Raw genomic sequence first — 18,568 nt, 5'->3', positions numbered from 1 at the left:
AAGCTAAAACAACTGTTGTGTTTGATAGAACAATATGTCTATATGTTGCCATAACAGATTCATGGCACATTAAGCCCCCGAACTATTTTTAATTTGTCTGTTTTACCCTGAAAACCCCCGTTTACAGATGTCGCGCAACCGCTTTTGTTTCAACCCAGCCACAGAACAAAGGTAATTAATTATAATTATTATTCAAAATGTCTGTCGTTTTTAGCTTAGAATCATTCATTGGTGTCTCATATTTCATTAAAAAAAAAAAGGAAAAAAGGACTTTAAAAAATTATTCACTCACATATTTTAAACTTTTAAACAAATTATGTCACAATGAAAAAAATGGCATCTGTAAAAAAGTCACGGATATCTACCTCATAACTATTGCTTAATTGTATTTTTTTTTGTCACTGTTGCATTTTCTCCGATATGTTAGATGATAAATAATTGATCCAAACAAAAAAAAAAGTTGAAAAAAACGTTTAAAAGGGCAAATATATGAAAAAGAAAATCTCGACCACTCCTTGATGTCTGCGATTTCTGCATCGCGACCCTTGTTATATAACCATGTTTCACCCATAAAATCCCAAAAAAATCCAGCTGTGGCCATTCACAGCTGTGTCTTTACACTCAGTGATACATGCTACAAGGAGTTTTTGGATCGAAACAAAGTAGGTACGCGATAATATCTCGTTAAAGTCATGGCGTCTGTAATTCTGTTCTCGCGTGCTCTCACCTCCAGATAGGGTTTTGCTGTTTAAAAAAAAAAAAAAAAATTTTTTTTAAATGTCCTCCTCCTCAAAAAAAATTCTTCCCCAAGCAAATTGAGATTTTAAGCTTTCCAGTGATGTATCACACAAGCATATCGGACAATTTTGAAAGTTGGCTAAATTGGGGGTATCAGAGCGGAACTACAAGTCACCCGTGTGTTTTCCGCCATATACATAGAAGACATGTTTTTTCACTTTTTTGCCCCCAAAATGTAATTAAAAGAAAAAACATATATATATATATATATATATATATATATATATATATATATATATATATATATATATATATATATATGTATATATATATATATATATATATATATATATATATATATATATGTTTTTAAGCACTTCAAATGTAATAATTATGATGTTTTAAACATGTTACTGTCCCACCCCAAATTATTTTTAAACAACAATAAAGTACAAAAATTCTTGTCTTTATTAAATGCTTCATTGAGTGAGTCCACTCCAATCCGCCCAAGCTTCTCACTTAAACAGTTGCTGTGGCAACTCATTGTGTGTAACAAGTTAAACAACATTGACGCATGCGGCGCTTTGAAGTTCTGGCTTTCAAGTGTCTTTAGCCAGAACAAACCTTAACGTCTGTCAATCATCGTTAACTTTAATAAGCAACTCTAGTGAACTGCCTGACCAAGAAAAGCGGCAAGAGAGAGACAGTTCTATAAAATACTGCATTTATTTATTTATTTATTAAAAAAAACCAAAAAAATCTGCGATGGACTGAGGGCGCAAAGTTTGAAGCGCGTAGTAGCGAGGGATCACTGTATTGCTATTTTTGAAGTATTAATAATGATTATATTTTAAATATTATTTTCATATAATTATAAATAAATCAATAAAAGGTGTTTATTTACATTCTGGTTACAGCCCCAAGTAACCCTTTAAAGTAGTTTATTTTTTTCATAGTATTAAACTCATTTTATGACAGTTACGGTGATGTGTAATTCATTTAAGATTGAAGGACTAGGCGGCGGCGTAGGGTTGGTCGCCAACGGGCTTACACTCATAAGAGATTCACACGATTACTGGGTTCTAGATCACAGAACTGATTTGTGTACACTCTACCCCTTTCAGTCACCTAGCTTATAGACACCCCCACCCCCATTCTCCTCTTTCACTGGCCAATAGGCCCCCACATGGTGTAAACCGGAAATACATCTCGCTGACGATAGCACCAGCATGTTAGTAACTAGTTTAGATGTTCAATGTATTTCTAGTTGTTGTTTGTGTATGTGTTTCTTTTCCTTCTTCGCTTGTATTTCTTTTCTTCTGTCCCCCCATAATCCCTTCCTGTTCGCTGCTTTGTCATAATAAAAAGGTATTTTGAATGATCACAATGGGAGTATGTCAGACTCTCAATGTGAAACATTAAAACTGTTCAGAATCCGGGCACTTAGACTTCCATTCTCTGTGTCAAACAGCTGAACAGGACAGGTTAAAAAAAAAAAAAAAAGATTGAAGGACTAGCCGTGAATGCTAATCTTTCAGAACGTTAGTTTGCTCATTCGCCCCTGCCAGTCAATATGGATTAAACGTCTAGTGCCGTCAATGGCAGCTATATGAATAAGTTGAATGAGTGTCCTGCAAGGGTACGCCCCCCCCCCCCCCAAAAAAAGTCATAATTCATGCATGAAAGGTTTAATAAGGTTCAAAATCAATAGTATGTCTTCTGATACAGGTTTTAATTTTACAAATGTAGACGATTAATACTTGATAATTTTTACAGCTCATCATTTATCATAGTTCGTCTTCATTATAGGAAAGTGCAGCAGCATTTGTTTCTCTTCTTGATAAGAAAGTGCAACACCATTAGTTGAGAAACTTGGGTTTATTTCTAGGAAATTACAACATCACTTATTTGTTTTCTTAATGGGAAAGTGTAACATCAGTAATTTATTTAGGCAGAGCTACACTTTTTCTTTGTGGAACAGATGTGGCTAGAGCGCAAATCATTTACACTTAGTTCTTTATGCATAATTATGCAGTCTACTGAAAAATAACAATGCAAATGCAAATAACCCAATTAACTAATTACTGTTGACAGTGGTCGATTCTTTAGACAGTTAAGAATGCTCAAATGCGGTGTCAAACATGGCCTTTAGTGATTTATAGGTTTATATCATATGTGTTAGTAATGCAGCAAAGAATTGTTACCTTTCTGTTGGCATTTTTGCCTTCGGCTCCTTTCCTGTCACTTTTCCTGTGGGCCTCGAGGGCAGCAGAATCGATGACGTACAAACACTCGGTCCACTTGCCGTACAGCGCGCACAGCTTCTTTTTGCTTTCGTGTGCAAAATAGATCACACACAGACGCATACGTACACAAAGTAATTATTTTTGCTTGTTTTCTTGCTTGGCAGTGACAAGGTAACACAAAGCATTTCTTGATCAGCATTTGTGGCCCTCACCAAGTAATCTCGCAAACTGCACGGTGAGAGGTGGTGTTATAGTCAACGGTGTTAAATTTATGGGGGAAAATAAATGCAAAGATAGGGCCCTTTTTGATCGAAATGAGAAACTCCACCACGGTTATGTTGCTTTGCTGCTTTCCTGCAGTTTTCAAATTGAACTGTGCAGCTTCTTTTCACTGTCAGCCCTTGTAGTAAAAATGGATTGGATGTCTAATCGTTTCCATAGCAGGCAATCAGTTGAAGAAAAACATTCATAGTTTGCCTGCTTTTTTTTTTCCGAATAAAAACATTTTGACTTCAAACTTCTTGAAAAAATAAGCCTAGACTTTTCTGATTTTCTGCTACATATTCATCAATAATATGTAAAAACAGCAACAATTACAATAAAAACTATCATGCTTGTTTAGCTCATTTTACAGACCACTCGTAACATTTTCATGACATGACTTATTCTGCATTACAGTACTTTATATTAGAGTTGGGAACCTCTTTGTACCTCACAATACGATACTTAATGTTTGAAATACAGTGGTATGAAAAAGTATCTGAACCTTTTGGAATTTCTCACTGCATGAAATCACCATCAAATGTGATCTGATTTTTGTCAAAATCACACAAATGAATAAACTGGGTCTGCTTGAACTTAAACCACCCAAACATTTATAGGTTTCCATATTTTGCTCAGAATAACATGCAAACAATGACAGAAGGGGGAAAAATAAGTAAGTGAACCCTCTGCCTAAGGAGACTTAAAGAGCAATTGAAACAAAGTTTTACCAAACATTTATGTCAGGTGTGTGCCCAATCACTGATGAGTGGTTTAAAGCTGCCCTGCCCACTATAAAACACACACTTGGTAAGAAATGTCTTGATGAGAAGCATTGTCTAATGTGCATCATGGCTCGGTCAAAAGAGCTGTCTGAAAGACCTGCGATCAAGGATTGTTGATTTGTATAAAGCTGGGAAAGGATAAAAAAACCTTCTACAAGTCTGGATGTTCATCAATCGACAGTCAGAGAAGTTGTCTACAAATGGAGAGAATTTAGAACTGTTGCTTCTCTCCCAAGGAGTGGCCGTCCACCAAAGATGACGCCAAGAGTTCAGCGCAGAATAATCATGGAGGTAAAAAAAAAAACCCTACAGTGTCTGCTAAAGATTTACAGAAATCACTGGCACAGTCAATTATCTCTGTGCACACATCAACTACTGTATATGTAAAACTATGGCCAAGAACGCTGTTCATGGAAGGAATCCACGGAGGAAGCCACTACTGTCTAAAAAAAAACATTGTTGCTCGTTTAATGTTCGCAAAAAGGAACTTGGACACTCCACAGACGTTTTGGCAAAATATTTTGTGGACTGATGAAACCAAAGTTGAATTGTTTGGGAGTAACACACAACATTATGTGTGGAGGAAAAATGGAACAGCTCACCACCATCAACATATCATCCCCACCGTGAAGCATGGTGAAGGAAGCATCATGATTTGGGGCGGTTTTGCTTCCTTAGGGCCTGGACAACTTGCGATCAGCCGTCTGTCAGACAGTTGAAGCTAAAAAGAGGATTAAATGCTGCAACAACACAATGATCCAAACACAAAAGTAAATCAACCTCAGAATGGTTTCAGAAAAACAAAATATACATATACAAAATATTAAATGCGATGGTTCACTTAATCATTTTTCCCAATTCTGTCATTGATTGCGTACTATCCTCATTAAAATATAAAAACCTAAAAATGAATGGGTGGTTTTAGTTAAAGCAAATACTGTTTTTTCATCTGTGTGATTTTGATAAAGATCAGATCAAATTTGATGGAGATTTTATGCAGAAATGTGAGATATTCCAAAAGGTTCAGATACTTTTTCATACCACTGTAGTATGTTTATTTTTTGTACAAATGTTGTTACAAAAGACATCAATAAACAAATAATGACCAAAAATAGTATTGTCATTTTTATTTCAACTGTTCAATTTGGTCATGAGGGAGAATAAAAGAAAATGGCATTTTACTTGTACGAGGTAGTCCAGACTTATATTAAGATACAGTATTTTGAAGAATGTTTTCAGATATTTTTCGTAGTTTTGTAAAAATGAGTACCAGGGCAATTAACTTTATTTCTAACCTGCATGTTTTTGTATTTTGCATGTGGTATTTGGTACATGAATTTAAAATATGAATAATGGGACGTAAAATGTCCTCCAACTCTAGAATCACCCAGGCATGCACACAAAACATCTGCCCCGTAAGCATTTTTTGCCCGTGTGTGTCGGCATGCGTCGCCTGGCCTCTCGCCGAGTAACATCATAAATTACACATTTAGCGGTGGTATCACTGTCAATGGATTTAAATGCTCTGCGAACCCAGAAAAAAACAGTTTATCTCCCATTCCCCAATGAGCCTTCTGCTCTGCTTCTCTTGTGGCTTTTCTCTTTAATCCCACTTGGCTGCTTTTCACACGGTTATAAAATTGAATTCTGCTCATAATGTTGGAGATCTGCATTTCAAGTCAAATGAATGACTAATTGTGGGGCAATCGTTAATTAATAATATGCTTGGCAATTGGTAAGCAGCCAAAGCACTTCATGCTGCCAGTTTTGATTTACAAATAATAACAGGAAAGTATACTTTAAGCATGCACATTAAATCATGGAAGTATAATGAAGGTTGGGGATACTTTGATTTCCTTTTAATAAACGCCAGGCGGCTACATGATGGGTTTGCTGCAAAGTCTTTCATCTGAATCAATTTAAAGCAAGAGTGATGACAGCGGTACTTCCCACTGTGTACAAGGATTCGGAATTGATAAAAGTACAGTAGGAATGATGAAATGTGATTAAGGAGATGATGAAATGGATCCTGTGTAGTCACATTTGTAAATGGCAGCAATTAAAGAGCAAGCTGTTACACATTCATTCATTAAAAATAGTATTTATGTTCAAAGCGTTTACATTCACCTTATATAATAGCAAGTCATTGGTTCCAATTGATGGTGAGAGACATTAAATCCATTTTGAATGGGAGGGTCTTGCAGTCATTCCAGAATTGGAGGACATTTTACATAACACCATCAAAAATGTAATATTTCAAATTATTATTCATTGAATATGTGTCATGCACAACATGCACGTAATCTTTTTACTATATCCTGTTAGCCTTGATGTCTCACTCTACTGTACCTCTCTTCAATTTTTCATATTTTTATATAGATTTTTATATATATTTATCATTCACCTGAAGTGTGTGTTTCACTCTACTTCATGGAACCCTGATAATCAGAATATGACTTTTTAAATTTACAAAAGTATCTAAGTCCTCTTGGTAAGCAATAACAGCGAGCTTCTACTCCTTAGAAAAAGCTAAGATTAGTAAGGATTTTACAACCCTATTGCTGTGAATATATCAGGTATTGTAAACGCCAAAAAAGCCTTTGCTCTTCTATTACCCACTTGCTATTTGATATTTGGATTCTGATTCGGCATTGGCAGTTAAACATTGATTTATATGCATTTCAAGTGTACCTTTTGTCCAATATGTAGCCTTCAACTTTGTGCAGTTCTTTGCCAAAAAGTCCACACGGCTTGAAGTTAAGGCAGCATTTTTCACCAGTTCTGAAAAAACACACAAAGCAAATATTTTTTTCATATAGTGAGTAGCAGAGGTATTAGCACCCCTTGTGATTTTGCAAGTTCACCCACTTAGAAAATAGGAAGAATTCTGAAATTTCAATCATAGATGCATTTTCAAAAAAATCCAGACATCACATTGTATGATTTATAAAAAAAATAATTTATTTGTAATTTACTGGGGTTCACAAGTATTTTTACCCCTGAGAATCAGCAATAATTATGACACTCAATGAGTTGTCAGTTTCCTTTGAAAAAAAGTCCACCTTTACCCCATGAGTAACCACCCACACAACCAACACCCGTTTGAGTTCATTATTGTTACCTGTGCACAGTCAGTCATAATCCAACTGCTACCATGAGCAAGACCAGAGAGCTTTCAAAAGACACCAGAGAAAAAAAAATGTTGAGCTCCACAAAGCTGGAAAGGGCTATGGCCTGAAGAGAGCTGAATTTACAGTTTCAAAGGTTACTGTCAGTAGAACACTACGGTGCAATGGTTTAAAATCATCATTGCACAGAAGGTTGCCCGGTTGAAGCCAGTACATGTGAAGGCGCGTCTGACGTTTGCCAGGGACTATCTGAACGATACAGAGGGGTCTTGGGAGAAAATCATGTGGTCAGATGAGACCAAAGTAGAGCTTTTTGGTGCAAACTTTACTGAAGAAAAAGAAAGATGAGTACAATCCCAAGAACACCATCCCCACTGTGAAGTATGGGGCTGGAAACCTAATGCTTTGGGGCTTCTTTTCGGCAAGAGGGACAGGACGACTATATTGTATAGAGCAGAGGATGAATGGTGAAATGTATCGTCAGATTTTGAGCCACAACCTCCTTCCGTCAGTCAGAGACTTGAAGATGAGTCGTGGCTGAATCTCCCAACATGACAATGATCCGGAACACACAGCCAAGCTGGCCAAGGATTGGCTGTTTAAAAAGCATATCAAGGTTCTGTAGTGGCCTATTCAGTCTCCAGACCTCAATCCAATTGAAAATCTTTGGATGGAGCGGAAACTGTTTTATTTCTCAACGACAGCCCCGAAACCTGCCAGATTTAGAGAAGATTTGTGTGGAGGAATGGGCAAAAAAATCCTGTTTCCATATGTGAAAACCTGGTGAAGAACTACAGAGAGCGTCTGACCTCTGTAATTGTAAACAAAGGCAATATTAGCAATTATTTTCCCAGGGGTACAAATACTTATAAAGCCTAGTCAATTACAAATAACTTATTGAAAAATCATACAATGTGAGTTCTGGATTTTCTTTTTTTTATATTATGTCTCTATAAGTGGAAATACAATTTTCCCATTTCAGACCTTAACCTATTTTCTAAATGGGTGAACTTGCAAAATCACAAGGGGTGCAAATACTTCTGCTCTTCACTGTTTATACCTTCAGCTTATTATTATTATATTTTTTTAACAATTAACTGACTTCAGTTGTGCCTTATGCTGCTACTGAGACACAAAAACTAATCCTCTTACTTGTGATTGACCACTTCCACACTGCCATACTGCTCAATCCACAACTGGCCCACTATGATGTTGTGTACACAGCAAGTGGGATTGGTCCATGTGTAGGCTTCGTTGTGCCTGCAGAGCAAACCATACCGTTATCAGACGAAAGGAAGATGTTGTCATGTATTTTTGAACGATAAACACTTGGGCAGCTCCAGCGTGAGGACGCCTTTGGGCTCGGCTTGCATGCTCTTCCCCCAAAACTTGAGTTTGGGGTAGATGGAACCGTGGAACACAAAGTCCTGCTGGAGACCCTCGGCATGAAAAGCGCTCACTGGAGGGTGGTGGCTAACCTGCTCCGATATGAGCCTGAAACCAAGGTCCTCCCTGGATGGAGAGCGTTAAAGCAGTAATGTAATAGCTAATTTATCCTCTGGATTGATTCCCACTCACCTGACCAGTTCGTAGGTTTCTCCAAGCAGCGGGTTGAAGGGCTTGCCTGTCCTTTCCCACTGCGAAGCTACGGCAGAAACCACAAATGCTGCTACGCACTGATAAGAAATGTTGCATGTATATGCAGGTGTTTTTGTGATAAAGTCGCTTATTTAAGAAAAGTTGTTTTTCAGATCACCCCTCGATTCCTTTTTTTACCTTCATCCTGTCAAGGGAATTGATGGTAGCATTAGCCTGCTGAATGAGGTATGTGTGCTCCATGTATTCTGTCAGACGCTGCAGGAAGCTAAGCGGCTCATTGAAGATCACAGGCATGGCAATCTTGGAGAGCTCCTTTAAGCAACAGCATTTATCAAACACAAGCTGTTCGTTAACAGTAGTTTGAGGTCAGAGTTGAGTCTTGTCAATTCACATGCTTCAAGTTTTAGTCACACTTAAGTCATTTCTAGTTACTGCATGTTAGCTTGAGCCCCGTTGCATGCTAGTAGTCACACCACAGTTTGGGGTGCAAAAACCACAATTTGTAGCTTCTTGGTCTTGTGATATGTTTCTCCCTTTAGGTGTGAGCGGTTGAACTCCTCGATAAGCCCTCTCTTTTGTAGGGTTTGTTCAGTTTTCTTTGACAAATGTCGCCCGGTTGCCTATCTTATCAGAAGTAAGTTGTGCAACAATTTTAGACAGTCATTCATCGGACTAGTGTTGTGATTTTCACTCTCGAGAGGTCCCGGCCGAGCCTTCTTTTGATGGGTTAATTATGGTTTCTTTTAGGGATGTCCCGATCGTAAATTTTTTTCACCGGAGTCCGAGTCACCCAATTTTGAGAATCTGTCGATACAGAGTCCTGATCCGATACAGACAAAAAAAAATCATTTTCTTTTGCCCATATATGACCTCTTCCCTCCCCCCATGTCCCCTGGTACGGTGGGTGGCTGTTCATCTCAAGCTGGGGTCCTCTACCAGAGGCCTGCGAGCTTGAGGGTCGTGCGCAGTCTCTTTGCTGTTCCAAGGACTGCGCTCTTCTGGACGGAGATGTCTGATGTTCCTCCACGTATTTGTTGGAGCCACTTCTACAGGGGGCACAGCCCCCAGTACGCCTATGACCCTAGACACCGAGGTTGCTGTCTGTTGCTGTTACTTTCCAGGCTCCCTCCTACTCTTCCTTGAGCCCTTTATATTTCTCTAGTTTCTTGTGTTCCATTTTCTTGATATTGCCATCGTTGGGGACGGCTACATCGACCACAACAGCTGTCCTCCGCAGCTCATCCGTATATATACATGACGGAAAACACAGACAAGGCTGAAAAAGCAGTTTCTGCTCTTGCGCCCCTCTTTAAAATCAGCTGCTGTATTTTAAGCCAAAACAACTGTTGTGTTCAACAGAACAATACGTCTATATGCTGCCATAGCAAATTCATGGCGCAATAAGCCCCCAAACTATTTTTAATTTGTCCTTTTTCCCTGGAAACCTCCGTTTACAGAACTCGCACAACCGCTTTTGTTTCAACCCAGCCATAAAAGGAAAGTAATTAATTATATTTATGATACAAAATGTCTGTCGTTTTTAGCTTAGAATCATTAATTGATGTCTCATTTTTCGTTTGAAAAAAATACCTGAGTGTTTTCCGCCATATAATACATATATATATATGTATACATATTTTTATTTATTTTATTTTATTTTATTTATTTATTTTCCCTTCAGGCATAACAAATCCAAACAAACATACAGCATTTATTTATATATATATATATATATATATATATATATATATATATATATATATATATATATATATATATATATATATATATATATATATATATATATATATATATATATATATATATATGTATATAATAAAATCGTCGTCTCGCCCACCCGGGCGGTATGGTCTCTCCTTTCAAGCTCGGGTCCTCTACCAGAGGCCTGGAAGCTTGAGGGTCCTGCGCAGAATCTTAGCTGTCCCTAGGATTGCGCTCTTCTGAATGGAGACGTTGGACGTTGTTCCTGGTATCTGTTGGAGCCATGCACCCAGCTTGGGGGTTACTGCCCCTAGTGTCCCGATATTTACTGGCACCACTCTTGCTTTCACTCCACACATTTTCTCCAACTCTTTCTTCAACCCTTGATATTTCTCCAGCTTTTCATGTTCTTTTTTCCTGATGTTGCTATCGCTCGGGATTGCTACATCTATCACTACTGCTGTCTTCTGATGTTTATCCACCACCACTATGTCAGGCTGGTTGGCCATCACCGGTTTGTCTGTCTGGATCTGGAAGTCCCACAGGATCTTGGCTCGGTTGTTCTCGACCACCTTCGGAGGTGTCGTCCACCTTGACTCTGGAGTCTCCAGTAAATACATATACGGTATATATATATATATATATATATATATATATATATATATATATATATACACACACATGTGTATGTATGTATATATATATATAAATAAATACATATACGGTACATATATATGTATATATATAAGTCTAACAGGATCTTAGCCTTCTCATTTTCCACCATCTTGGGAGGTGATGCCCTTCTATCTGTATGTATGTATGTATGTATGTACTATGTCTGTATATACTGTATGTATGTACAAACATTGCCCTAAACTAGTTTCTATCCTTTCCACCACACGCATTGCATGTCTCCCTTTCGATGGTAAAATATTGTATAATATTATGAAGTATATTATAGTATAATATATGGTATAATATTTATATATATATTTTTGGAACAAATGTTTCAAACATGTTACAGTACTGTACTGTTTACTGTATTTCCTCTTTCACTTTGTCCGGGAGTGTTGTAGAGTATTATCATTTTTGTTTCTTTTGCCAATGCCATTGCATTTCTTGATAATTTTGTTACTTTTTAGCCCTTTAAAAAAACAAATACATATATTGTTTTAAAAATTGAAAAATCCGATCCTTCCCCCCCGATTCCGATCCTCTGAAAAATGGCCTGATTTCCAATCACGTAATCAGATCTGGGACATCCCTAGTTTCTTTGGCAATTTTCACATAACAAAAAGCGTACTAAGAGACAGTATGCTTTCTCTCACCATTCCGATGCAGTTTCTGAGAATACTCCAAATGCTGAAGTCATTTCTTGAAAACATAGGTGCAGGTAAACTAGTCCTGAAACAACGCACACATATTAAAAGAAGATAAAATTTCCCATTTTTCTCATTTAAAATGTCATACTAATATTACCAGAACATTTGAATGCATTTATTTACCAAACAAAAACCTTGTCACAAACATCGTAAAGTCAAGGGACCGATGTGTTTGTAGACAAACAAGATAAAGCTGTTTTTATCGTTCATTTTTTTTTCTTTCTACATAATCTCTGACGCATTACACTGAAAACGACTCTCAAGTGCCCGGTCATTTGAATAAACACCGTAAACACACGATAGCTGTCGGCGTTATAGCTTATTCCAGCCTTGGCCAATTTCGGAGGCATCTTACATATTGAGTGACACACTGGAACCAAATCCAGCAAGGCAATTGGTGGTAGATGTATAAATGTGGCCTCAGGGGCTTTTAGCCTCAGGACTTGCGTTGTAGCCGCCAATGCCATGTGTTTTTAATGAATCAAAAACAGACTAGATAATCATTTTCCAGTCAAAAAGTAATCAATTTTGTTTTGGGGTTAATTTCCTAAGTATGAGTCTAATGGACTTAAAGTTCTAGTTACTCATACTTTGCTTAGCAAATAGTTTCTTCTAAACTGTCCTGTTTACGATTAAGACCTACAGTGGCATAAAAAAGTATGTGAACCTTTTGGAATTACTCACATTTCTGCATAAAATCACCATCAAATGAGATCTGTTCTTTGTCAGAATAACACAGATGAAAAAACAGTGTCTGCTTTTACTAAAACCATCCAAACATTAATAGGTTTTCATATTTTAATGAGGATAGTATGCAAACAATGACAGAAAGGGGGAAAAATAAGTAAGTGAACCATTACATTTAATATTTTAATGTTTTTTATGGGGATTTTATGCAGAAATGTGAGAAATTCCGGAAGCTTCAGATACTTCTTCATAGCCAGAAGAGGTGACCGCACCCTGAGAAAGATTGTGGAGAAGGGCCGATTCCAGACCTTGGGGGACCTGCAGAAACAGTGGACTGAGTCTGGAGTAGAAACATCCAGCGTCACCGTGCACAGGCGTGTGCTGGAAATGGGCTACAGTTGCCGCATTCCCCAGGTCAAGCCACTTTTGGATCTGAAACAGCGGCAGAAGCGCCTGACCTGGGCTACAGAGAAGCAGCACTAGACTGTTGCTCAGTGGTCCAAAGTACTTTTTCAGATAAAAGCAAATTTTTGCCTGTCATTGGGAAATCAAGGTGCCAGAGTTTGGAGGAAGACTGGGGAGAAGGAAATGCCCAAATGCCTGAAGTCCAGTGTCAAGTACCCACAGTCAGTGATAGTCTGGGGTGCCATGTCAGCTGTTGGTGTTGGTCTACTGTGTTTTATCAAGGGCAGGGTCAATGCAGCTAGCTATCAGGAGATTTTGGAACACTTCATGCTTTCATCTGCTGAAAAGCTTTATGGAGAGGAAGATTTTGTTTTTCAGCACGACCTGGCACCTGCTCACAGTGCCAAAACCACTGGCAAATGGTTTACAGACCATGGCATTACTGTGCTTAATTTGCCTGTCACCTCTCCTGACCTGAACCCCAATGAGAATCTGTGGGATATTGTGAAGAGGAAGCTGAGAGACACCAGACCCAACACTGTGGATGAGCTTAAGGCCGCTATCGAAGCATCCTGGGCCTCCATAACACCTCAGCAGTGCCACAGGCTGATTGCCTCCATGCCACACCGCATTGAAGCAGTCATTTCTGCAAAAGGATTCCCGAGTGCATAGCTGATATAATTAATTTAAGGTTGACTTTTTCTTTACTAAAAACACTTTTTTGTATTGGTCGGATGAAATATGCTAATTTTTTTAGATAGGGATTTTGTTTTTTTCTTGACTTTTTTTTTGCCAAAATCGTCATTATTAAAACAATAAAAGGCTTGAACTACTCCAGTTGTGTGTAATGAATCTAAAGTATATGAAAGTCTAATGTTTATCAGTACATTACAGAAAATAATAAACTTCTCACAATATGCTAATTTTTTTTGAGAAGTACTAGTATGTGCATGTTGAACTACTTCATTAAAAGCTTCCTGCAGGGAGCGGTCAACAGAGCTGACAGATTACCGCCTTATGCCGAGCCTCCATCAATATTTAAACGGCTAAGACAAAGACACCTGTCCTTTCCGTGCCACTCTTTTGGGGCCACTGCTACTCTAAATTATTCAGCGCATCAAGTGGAAAGAGCCGAGGGGCCAAAATACAAAATAGGAGTGATATTTGGGAGGGAGCTGTAGTAGCCCAATGCTTGAGATGAGATGTATATAAAATGTTATTCAGGAAGAAATTGAGGAAATTCTGGGTTTTAAAAGTTTTGGAGACAAATGTCATTAGAGTAAAGAAAAGGAATCACATGTGTTGAGGTTTTAGTACGTGTGTGGGCTTGATAAAAGAGTAGAACATCTCATTTGGGAACCCGGTGCACAGCACTGACCTATACTCGATGATCCCGTTGGGTTGTGACTGCTGCTCGTTGCCATGGCGATCTCCCTGCGACTCGCCACCGGGGCGACTGCTGCCACTGCTGCTGCCAAACATGACGCCGCCTTCTTCGTCCTTGAAGGAATGACTCGCCATAGTCTCAAAACTGCTCAATGAGAGCTCCGCATCTGATCCTGCGGGAACAGTTTTTTTCTTTTTCTTTTATTTATTTTTTTATAAAATAAACTTTTTGCTTAAAAAAATATGGCAAAATATGATTTTTGACATTACGCTTAATCTTCGAGTTACTTGCCTACGAAACGGAATTAGTTGAAATCAACTCCACCAACTTACTAAACCCCTTCTAACTCGAAGATTAAGCCTAATGTCAAAAATCCTGAACTTTCGCTTAATGATGCCAGAGAAACGGCATGCATAACAAATCTGGTGAGAAACAAAATCTCATGGTTTAGTTTTTTTTCTGACATAAATCGTATATTTGAAATTACACAAAAATAGAATTAACTTTTCATATAAGACTAAAGTTAACAATATATTGTGAGAATGACCTTTTGTCAAGAAAACCCTATGAAAAGTCAATAATGTACAAACTAAAGGATAAAGATATATACAATTAATCTTTAACAGTATAGGATATGAATAGGAAAAAATGAAGGAGAATCTTGAGTCAAAAACTGATATATTTTGTAAATAACAATATTTTGTGAAAAATGCATATTCTATAATCTGTTGATAAAATTTATAAAAGAACAAAGTGGGATGAAAAAAGAATTTTTTCTAAAATATGTTGCAAGTACAAAGTTGAATGCTTTCGTTCTGATTAAAAAAATATTTTTGGGAAAAATTCACAAAATATTAATAAAATGTATTAAAAAATATATAAGATTTTTAATTTTCTTTTTTAAAGTGATTAAATCAGACTGACGTTGATTTTTTAAACTATATATATATATATATATATATATATATATATATATATATATATATATATATATATATAATTAGTATTATTATTATTTTTTTTAATTTAACACACTTCAAGAATCAAACCATTTACCCTGAAATATTTTCAAAAAGTCATACAGTTCTTATATTTTTCCCTAGGATAAAATATTTTTTCATCATTCAAAAGTCACATTAGTATTGGAAAAAAAATCTCAATATGACACTGACCAAGCACGGTGGAACTCATCGTCGCTGAGGCCGCCAGAGCCCTCGACGACCACCTGCTCCAGCTGGTGGTGCTCGGCTGCCAGCATCTGCAGTGCTTTGGAGAGGATCTTATTATTCTCCACCTCCAGCTCCAATTTCATTCTACGCACCTGCACGCACAAAACACACACACAATGAAACTCTAAACTGTATACTATATAAACACAGGAAACACCAAGCATCGAATTGGAGACAAAATGCAATTATTCATTCCAATCGAGCAGCTGTAGGAACTAACAAAGTTTTTACTGTATTTTAACCTTATACTTATCTTTTATTTCAGTGTGTAAAAGCTTTTGTCGCATTTACAAACATAGAAAAGTGCACCTGCCAATCAGACCCTCTGGCGCGCCGCTGTAATTACGCCGGGACGGGGATGCAGCTGCGAGTGGCCAGCCTGAGGGTCGAGGCGTAATGCCTCACGTGTATTTTCGCGGGAAAGCGAGGAGCGGAGATCAAATGACGGGTAATGGACTCACATGGAGCTGCTGTGTAATGGTAGGCAGTCCAGGTGGAGCACTTTTCCCACCAAAATATGCTTCCAAATGGTACGCAACATAACATCAGACGAGGCCTAACTCATGCGCTACCACTGATGGAGATAAACATACAATCCATTTTGTCTGGGAAGGTTGGCAGGCTAAGTTAAATTTACTATATTTTTCTTGTTAGAATTTTTTTTTTTTAAATTTTATTTTGGTTTGTGTTTTATAATGGCGCCAGCTTTAAATTTCAGAACTTTGCTGCTTCGGGAAAACAAAATAATCATGATATTAACAAACAAAAAACCCACTAATGTTTAAAGGAAAAGTTTAAACGTTGATGGAGTTTATCACTTTTTTACTCTTGACTGCCACTGCTGGCCTGAAATGTAACTGCAGCCTGTGTTAAACGTGCACATTGCGCATGCTTATACGAGCACAAACACAAAGCAATAACCTAGAAATCAGCACTAGAAACATAAAAACAGCAAATGTGATTGTTTACTGTTAGTAGCAAGTCTTAAGTGGGTTAGAACAGTGCTTTTGTCAAACTGAGACTAGGCAGAGACTCGGTGAAACAGTGCACTGTCGCATGTTCACCCAGAGTGTTCGAACCGAATACTCTCTATTAAAAGTATAGAAAAAGGGCTTTATGGGGCAGTCTCAGTTAAAATTTCCGGGCTCTGTGTACTGTGTACATCAGGGCATGGATTTAACATACATGGAGTAGAAAAGTATTATAAATGACCAATTACTTACGTAATTCTTTGACTATAAGGCACACCCGACTTTAAGCTGCAACCACCAAATTTGCTAAGAAAACAGTATTTGTTCATGACCTGTATAAGAACTTAACTATAGAAAAGTTTCTGAGATACGTCTGCTTTACTTCCGCATTTCTGCTCGCGACTTCCGTTTTCCACGTATTCTAATCTAAAAACAGTGGAGCTGGTGGCATCATCAAAATCCCTCAAAAAGACAATTTGGAAATACCGCATTCCATCTGCCATCATAACATGGGAGGACAGGATGAAGAAATGGCTATGAGTCACCACAACCAAAATATTTTCGTATTTTATGATTTAATGGCAGTGGATGGAAACGCAAAGAGAAACCTAAAAAGCTCTGAACCATCCAGTACCTACAAAGTTGAATCTGTCCTGATACATGAATACGGGAATTTTGTGTTCATGATAGCAGATGTGGAACTAAGGCACAGTGCCACCACAAAGTAATAACAGGTACAATTATGTTCAATTTGACTACAATTCTGTGTGTTGCGTCACAGCTGAGACATCATTAGCTTTGCTAGTTATACAATGATAAAGAAATGGAAAACAAACACTCATCTACTATGAGTCACACATGGGCTTTTTACCCTAAATGCATAAATGCAAGTGTTACACGGTTTTTGTTTGTTTGTTTACAGGTGGAAAACACTGTTATGCAAAGGAAGACAACTTGATGTGCCTCACAACCAGTGTTCTATTTCATCCCTGCTAACCGCCAGAGGCAGTGCTGAAAGCACTGAATGATCCCTTCGCGCATGCGCAGTGCGAGTATTAATACCAAAAAAGTCACCTGTGACCCCAGGTTGACCCCCTGCCGGGGTATAAGTTCCGGCGTCAACCTAGTACCAGCCCCTTTTTTCTTCTCGCGTGGCAGTTGCTACTTGTGTCGCGGATAGCCTTGTTTGACTTTGAGTCGGAGCTGCGGGTTCGCCCTCCTAAGGCTCCGTCACTCTATTGGCAATCGAGAAGTCTTGGGCTTCTTTTTCTTGTTTTGTTTCCGGACTTGGGACTACTGCCGACCCGCGCCGGTGACGGCTTCGTGCGCGACCCCTCTCCCGGCCGGCGGCGTCTGTGTTGGGTGAGTGATCACGGCTGGCTCGCTGTTTGCGCGGCCGCCGGCTCCGTTCGCCTGTTTGGTTGTTCCCGCCGGCGTGTTGCTCGACCGCCGCGTCGGCTTCCGTGCTGCCCTGTTTGGCTGCGCGCGGGCATTCGCCGTGTGGCGTCGCTTTTCCGCCGCTTGTGGGCGATCGGTGTCTGGACTTATTGTGGTCTGCCTTTTGCCGGCCTGCCTGTGGTTGGCCTCTTTGCTAGCGTACCTGGGGTTGGCTCTTTTCGCTGGCCTACCTGTGGTTTGCCTTTTTCGCTAGCTTACCTGTGGTTAGCCTTTTTCGCTAGCTTACCTGTGGTTAGCCTTTTTTACTAGCTTACCTGTGTTTGGCCTTTTCGCTGGCCTGCCTGCGGTTAGCCTTCTTTTTGCTAGCTTGCCTGCGCTTGCCGTGTAGGTGCCGTTCGTGCCACCTTCCCTCGGCTTGCTGTTTTCGCGGTCGCGTCGCTATGGAGGGCTCTCACTGCTGTGTGGCCTGCGGTTCCCTCCTTGGGCCGTCCGACACCCTGAACCGGTGGGCGGCTTGCCGTGGCCTATCTGACGACCCATGCGGGGGGTTTGCGGATGTTTGTTCGTCCCCCTCCCCCGTCGTGCTCGGGGGCCCGTCCGCATCTGAGATGCGGCCCCCTTCTGGGCTTA

The 18,568-nt window shown here is 38.9% G+C and overlaps 1 protein-coding gene across 1 annotated transcript in view; it reads right to left on the bottom strand.

The window, feature by feature from the left end:
• Positions 1–15,658, bottom strand: part of LOC130919348 (oxysterol-binding protein-related protein 1-like) — a 49,996-nt gene extending 34,338 nt beyond the window's left edge. The window contains exons 1-9 of the mRNA XM_057841954.1: positions 15,513–15,658; positions 14,332–14,512; positions 11,808–11,883; positions 8,935–9,069; positions 8,737–8,834; positions 8,488–8,670; positions 8,311–8,418; positions 6,722–6,811; positions 2,943–3,069 (exon numbers count right to left, since the gene is read on the bottom strand). Of these exons, the coding sequence (XP_057697937.1) occupies positions 2,943–3,069; positions 6,722–6,811; positions 8,311–8,418; positions 8,488–8,670; positions 8,737–8,834; positions 8,935–9,069; positions 11,808–11,883; positions 14,332–14,512; positions 15,513–15,531 (1,017 nt within the window). The 5' untranslated portion in view covers positions 15,532–15,658. The remainder of the gene's footprint in view (positions 1–2,942; positions 3,070–6,721; positions 6,812–8,310; positions 8,419–8,487; positions 8,671–8,736; positions 8,835–8,934; positions 9,070–11,807; positions 11,884–14,331; positions 14,513–15,512) is intronic.
• Positions 15,659–18,568: the final 2,910 nt, after the last annotated feature.

The sequence above is a fragment of the Corythoichthys intestinalis genome, chromosome 7 (genome assembly GCF_030265065.1).
Source record: "Corythoichthys intestinalis isolate RoL2023-P3 chromosome 7, ASM3026506v1, whole genome shotgun sequence".
Classification (NCBI taxonomy): domain Eukaryota; kingdom Metazoa; phylum Chordata; class Actinopteri; order Syngnathiformes; family Syngnathidae; genus Corythoichthys; species Corythoichthys intestinalis.
The sequence above is the reverse complement of the archived record's forward strand: the minus strand, read 5'-3'. Positions and strand labels throughout refer to the sequence as shown.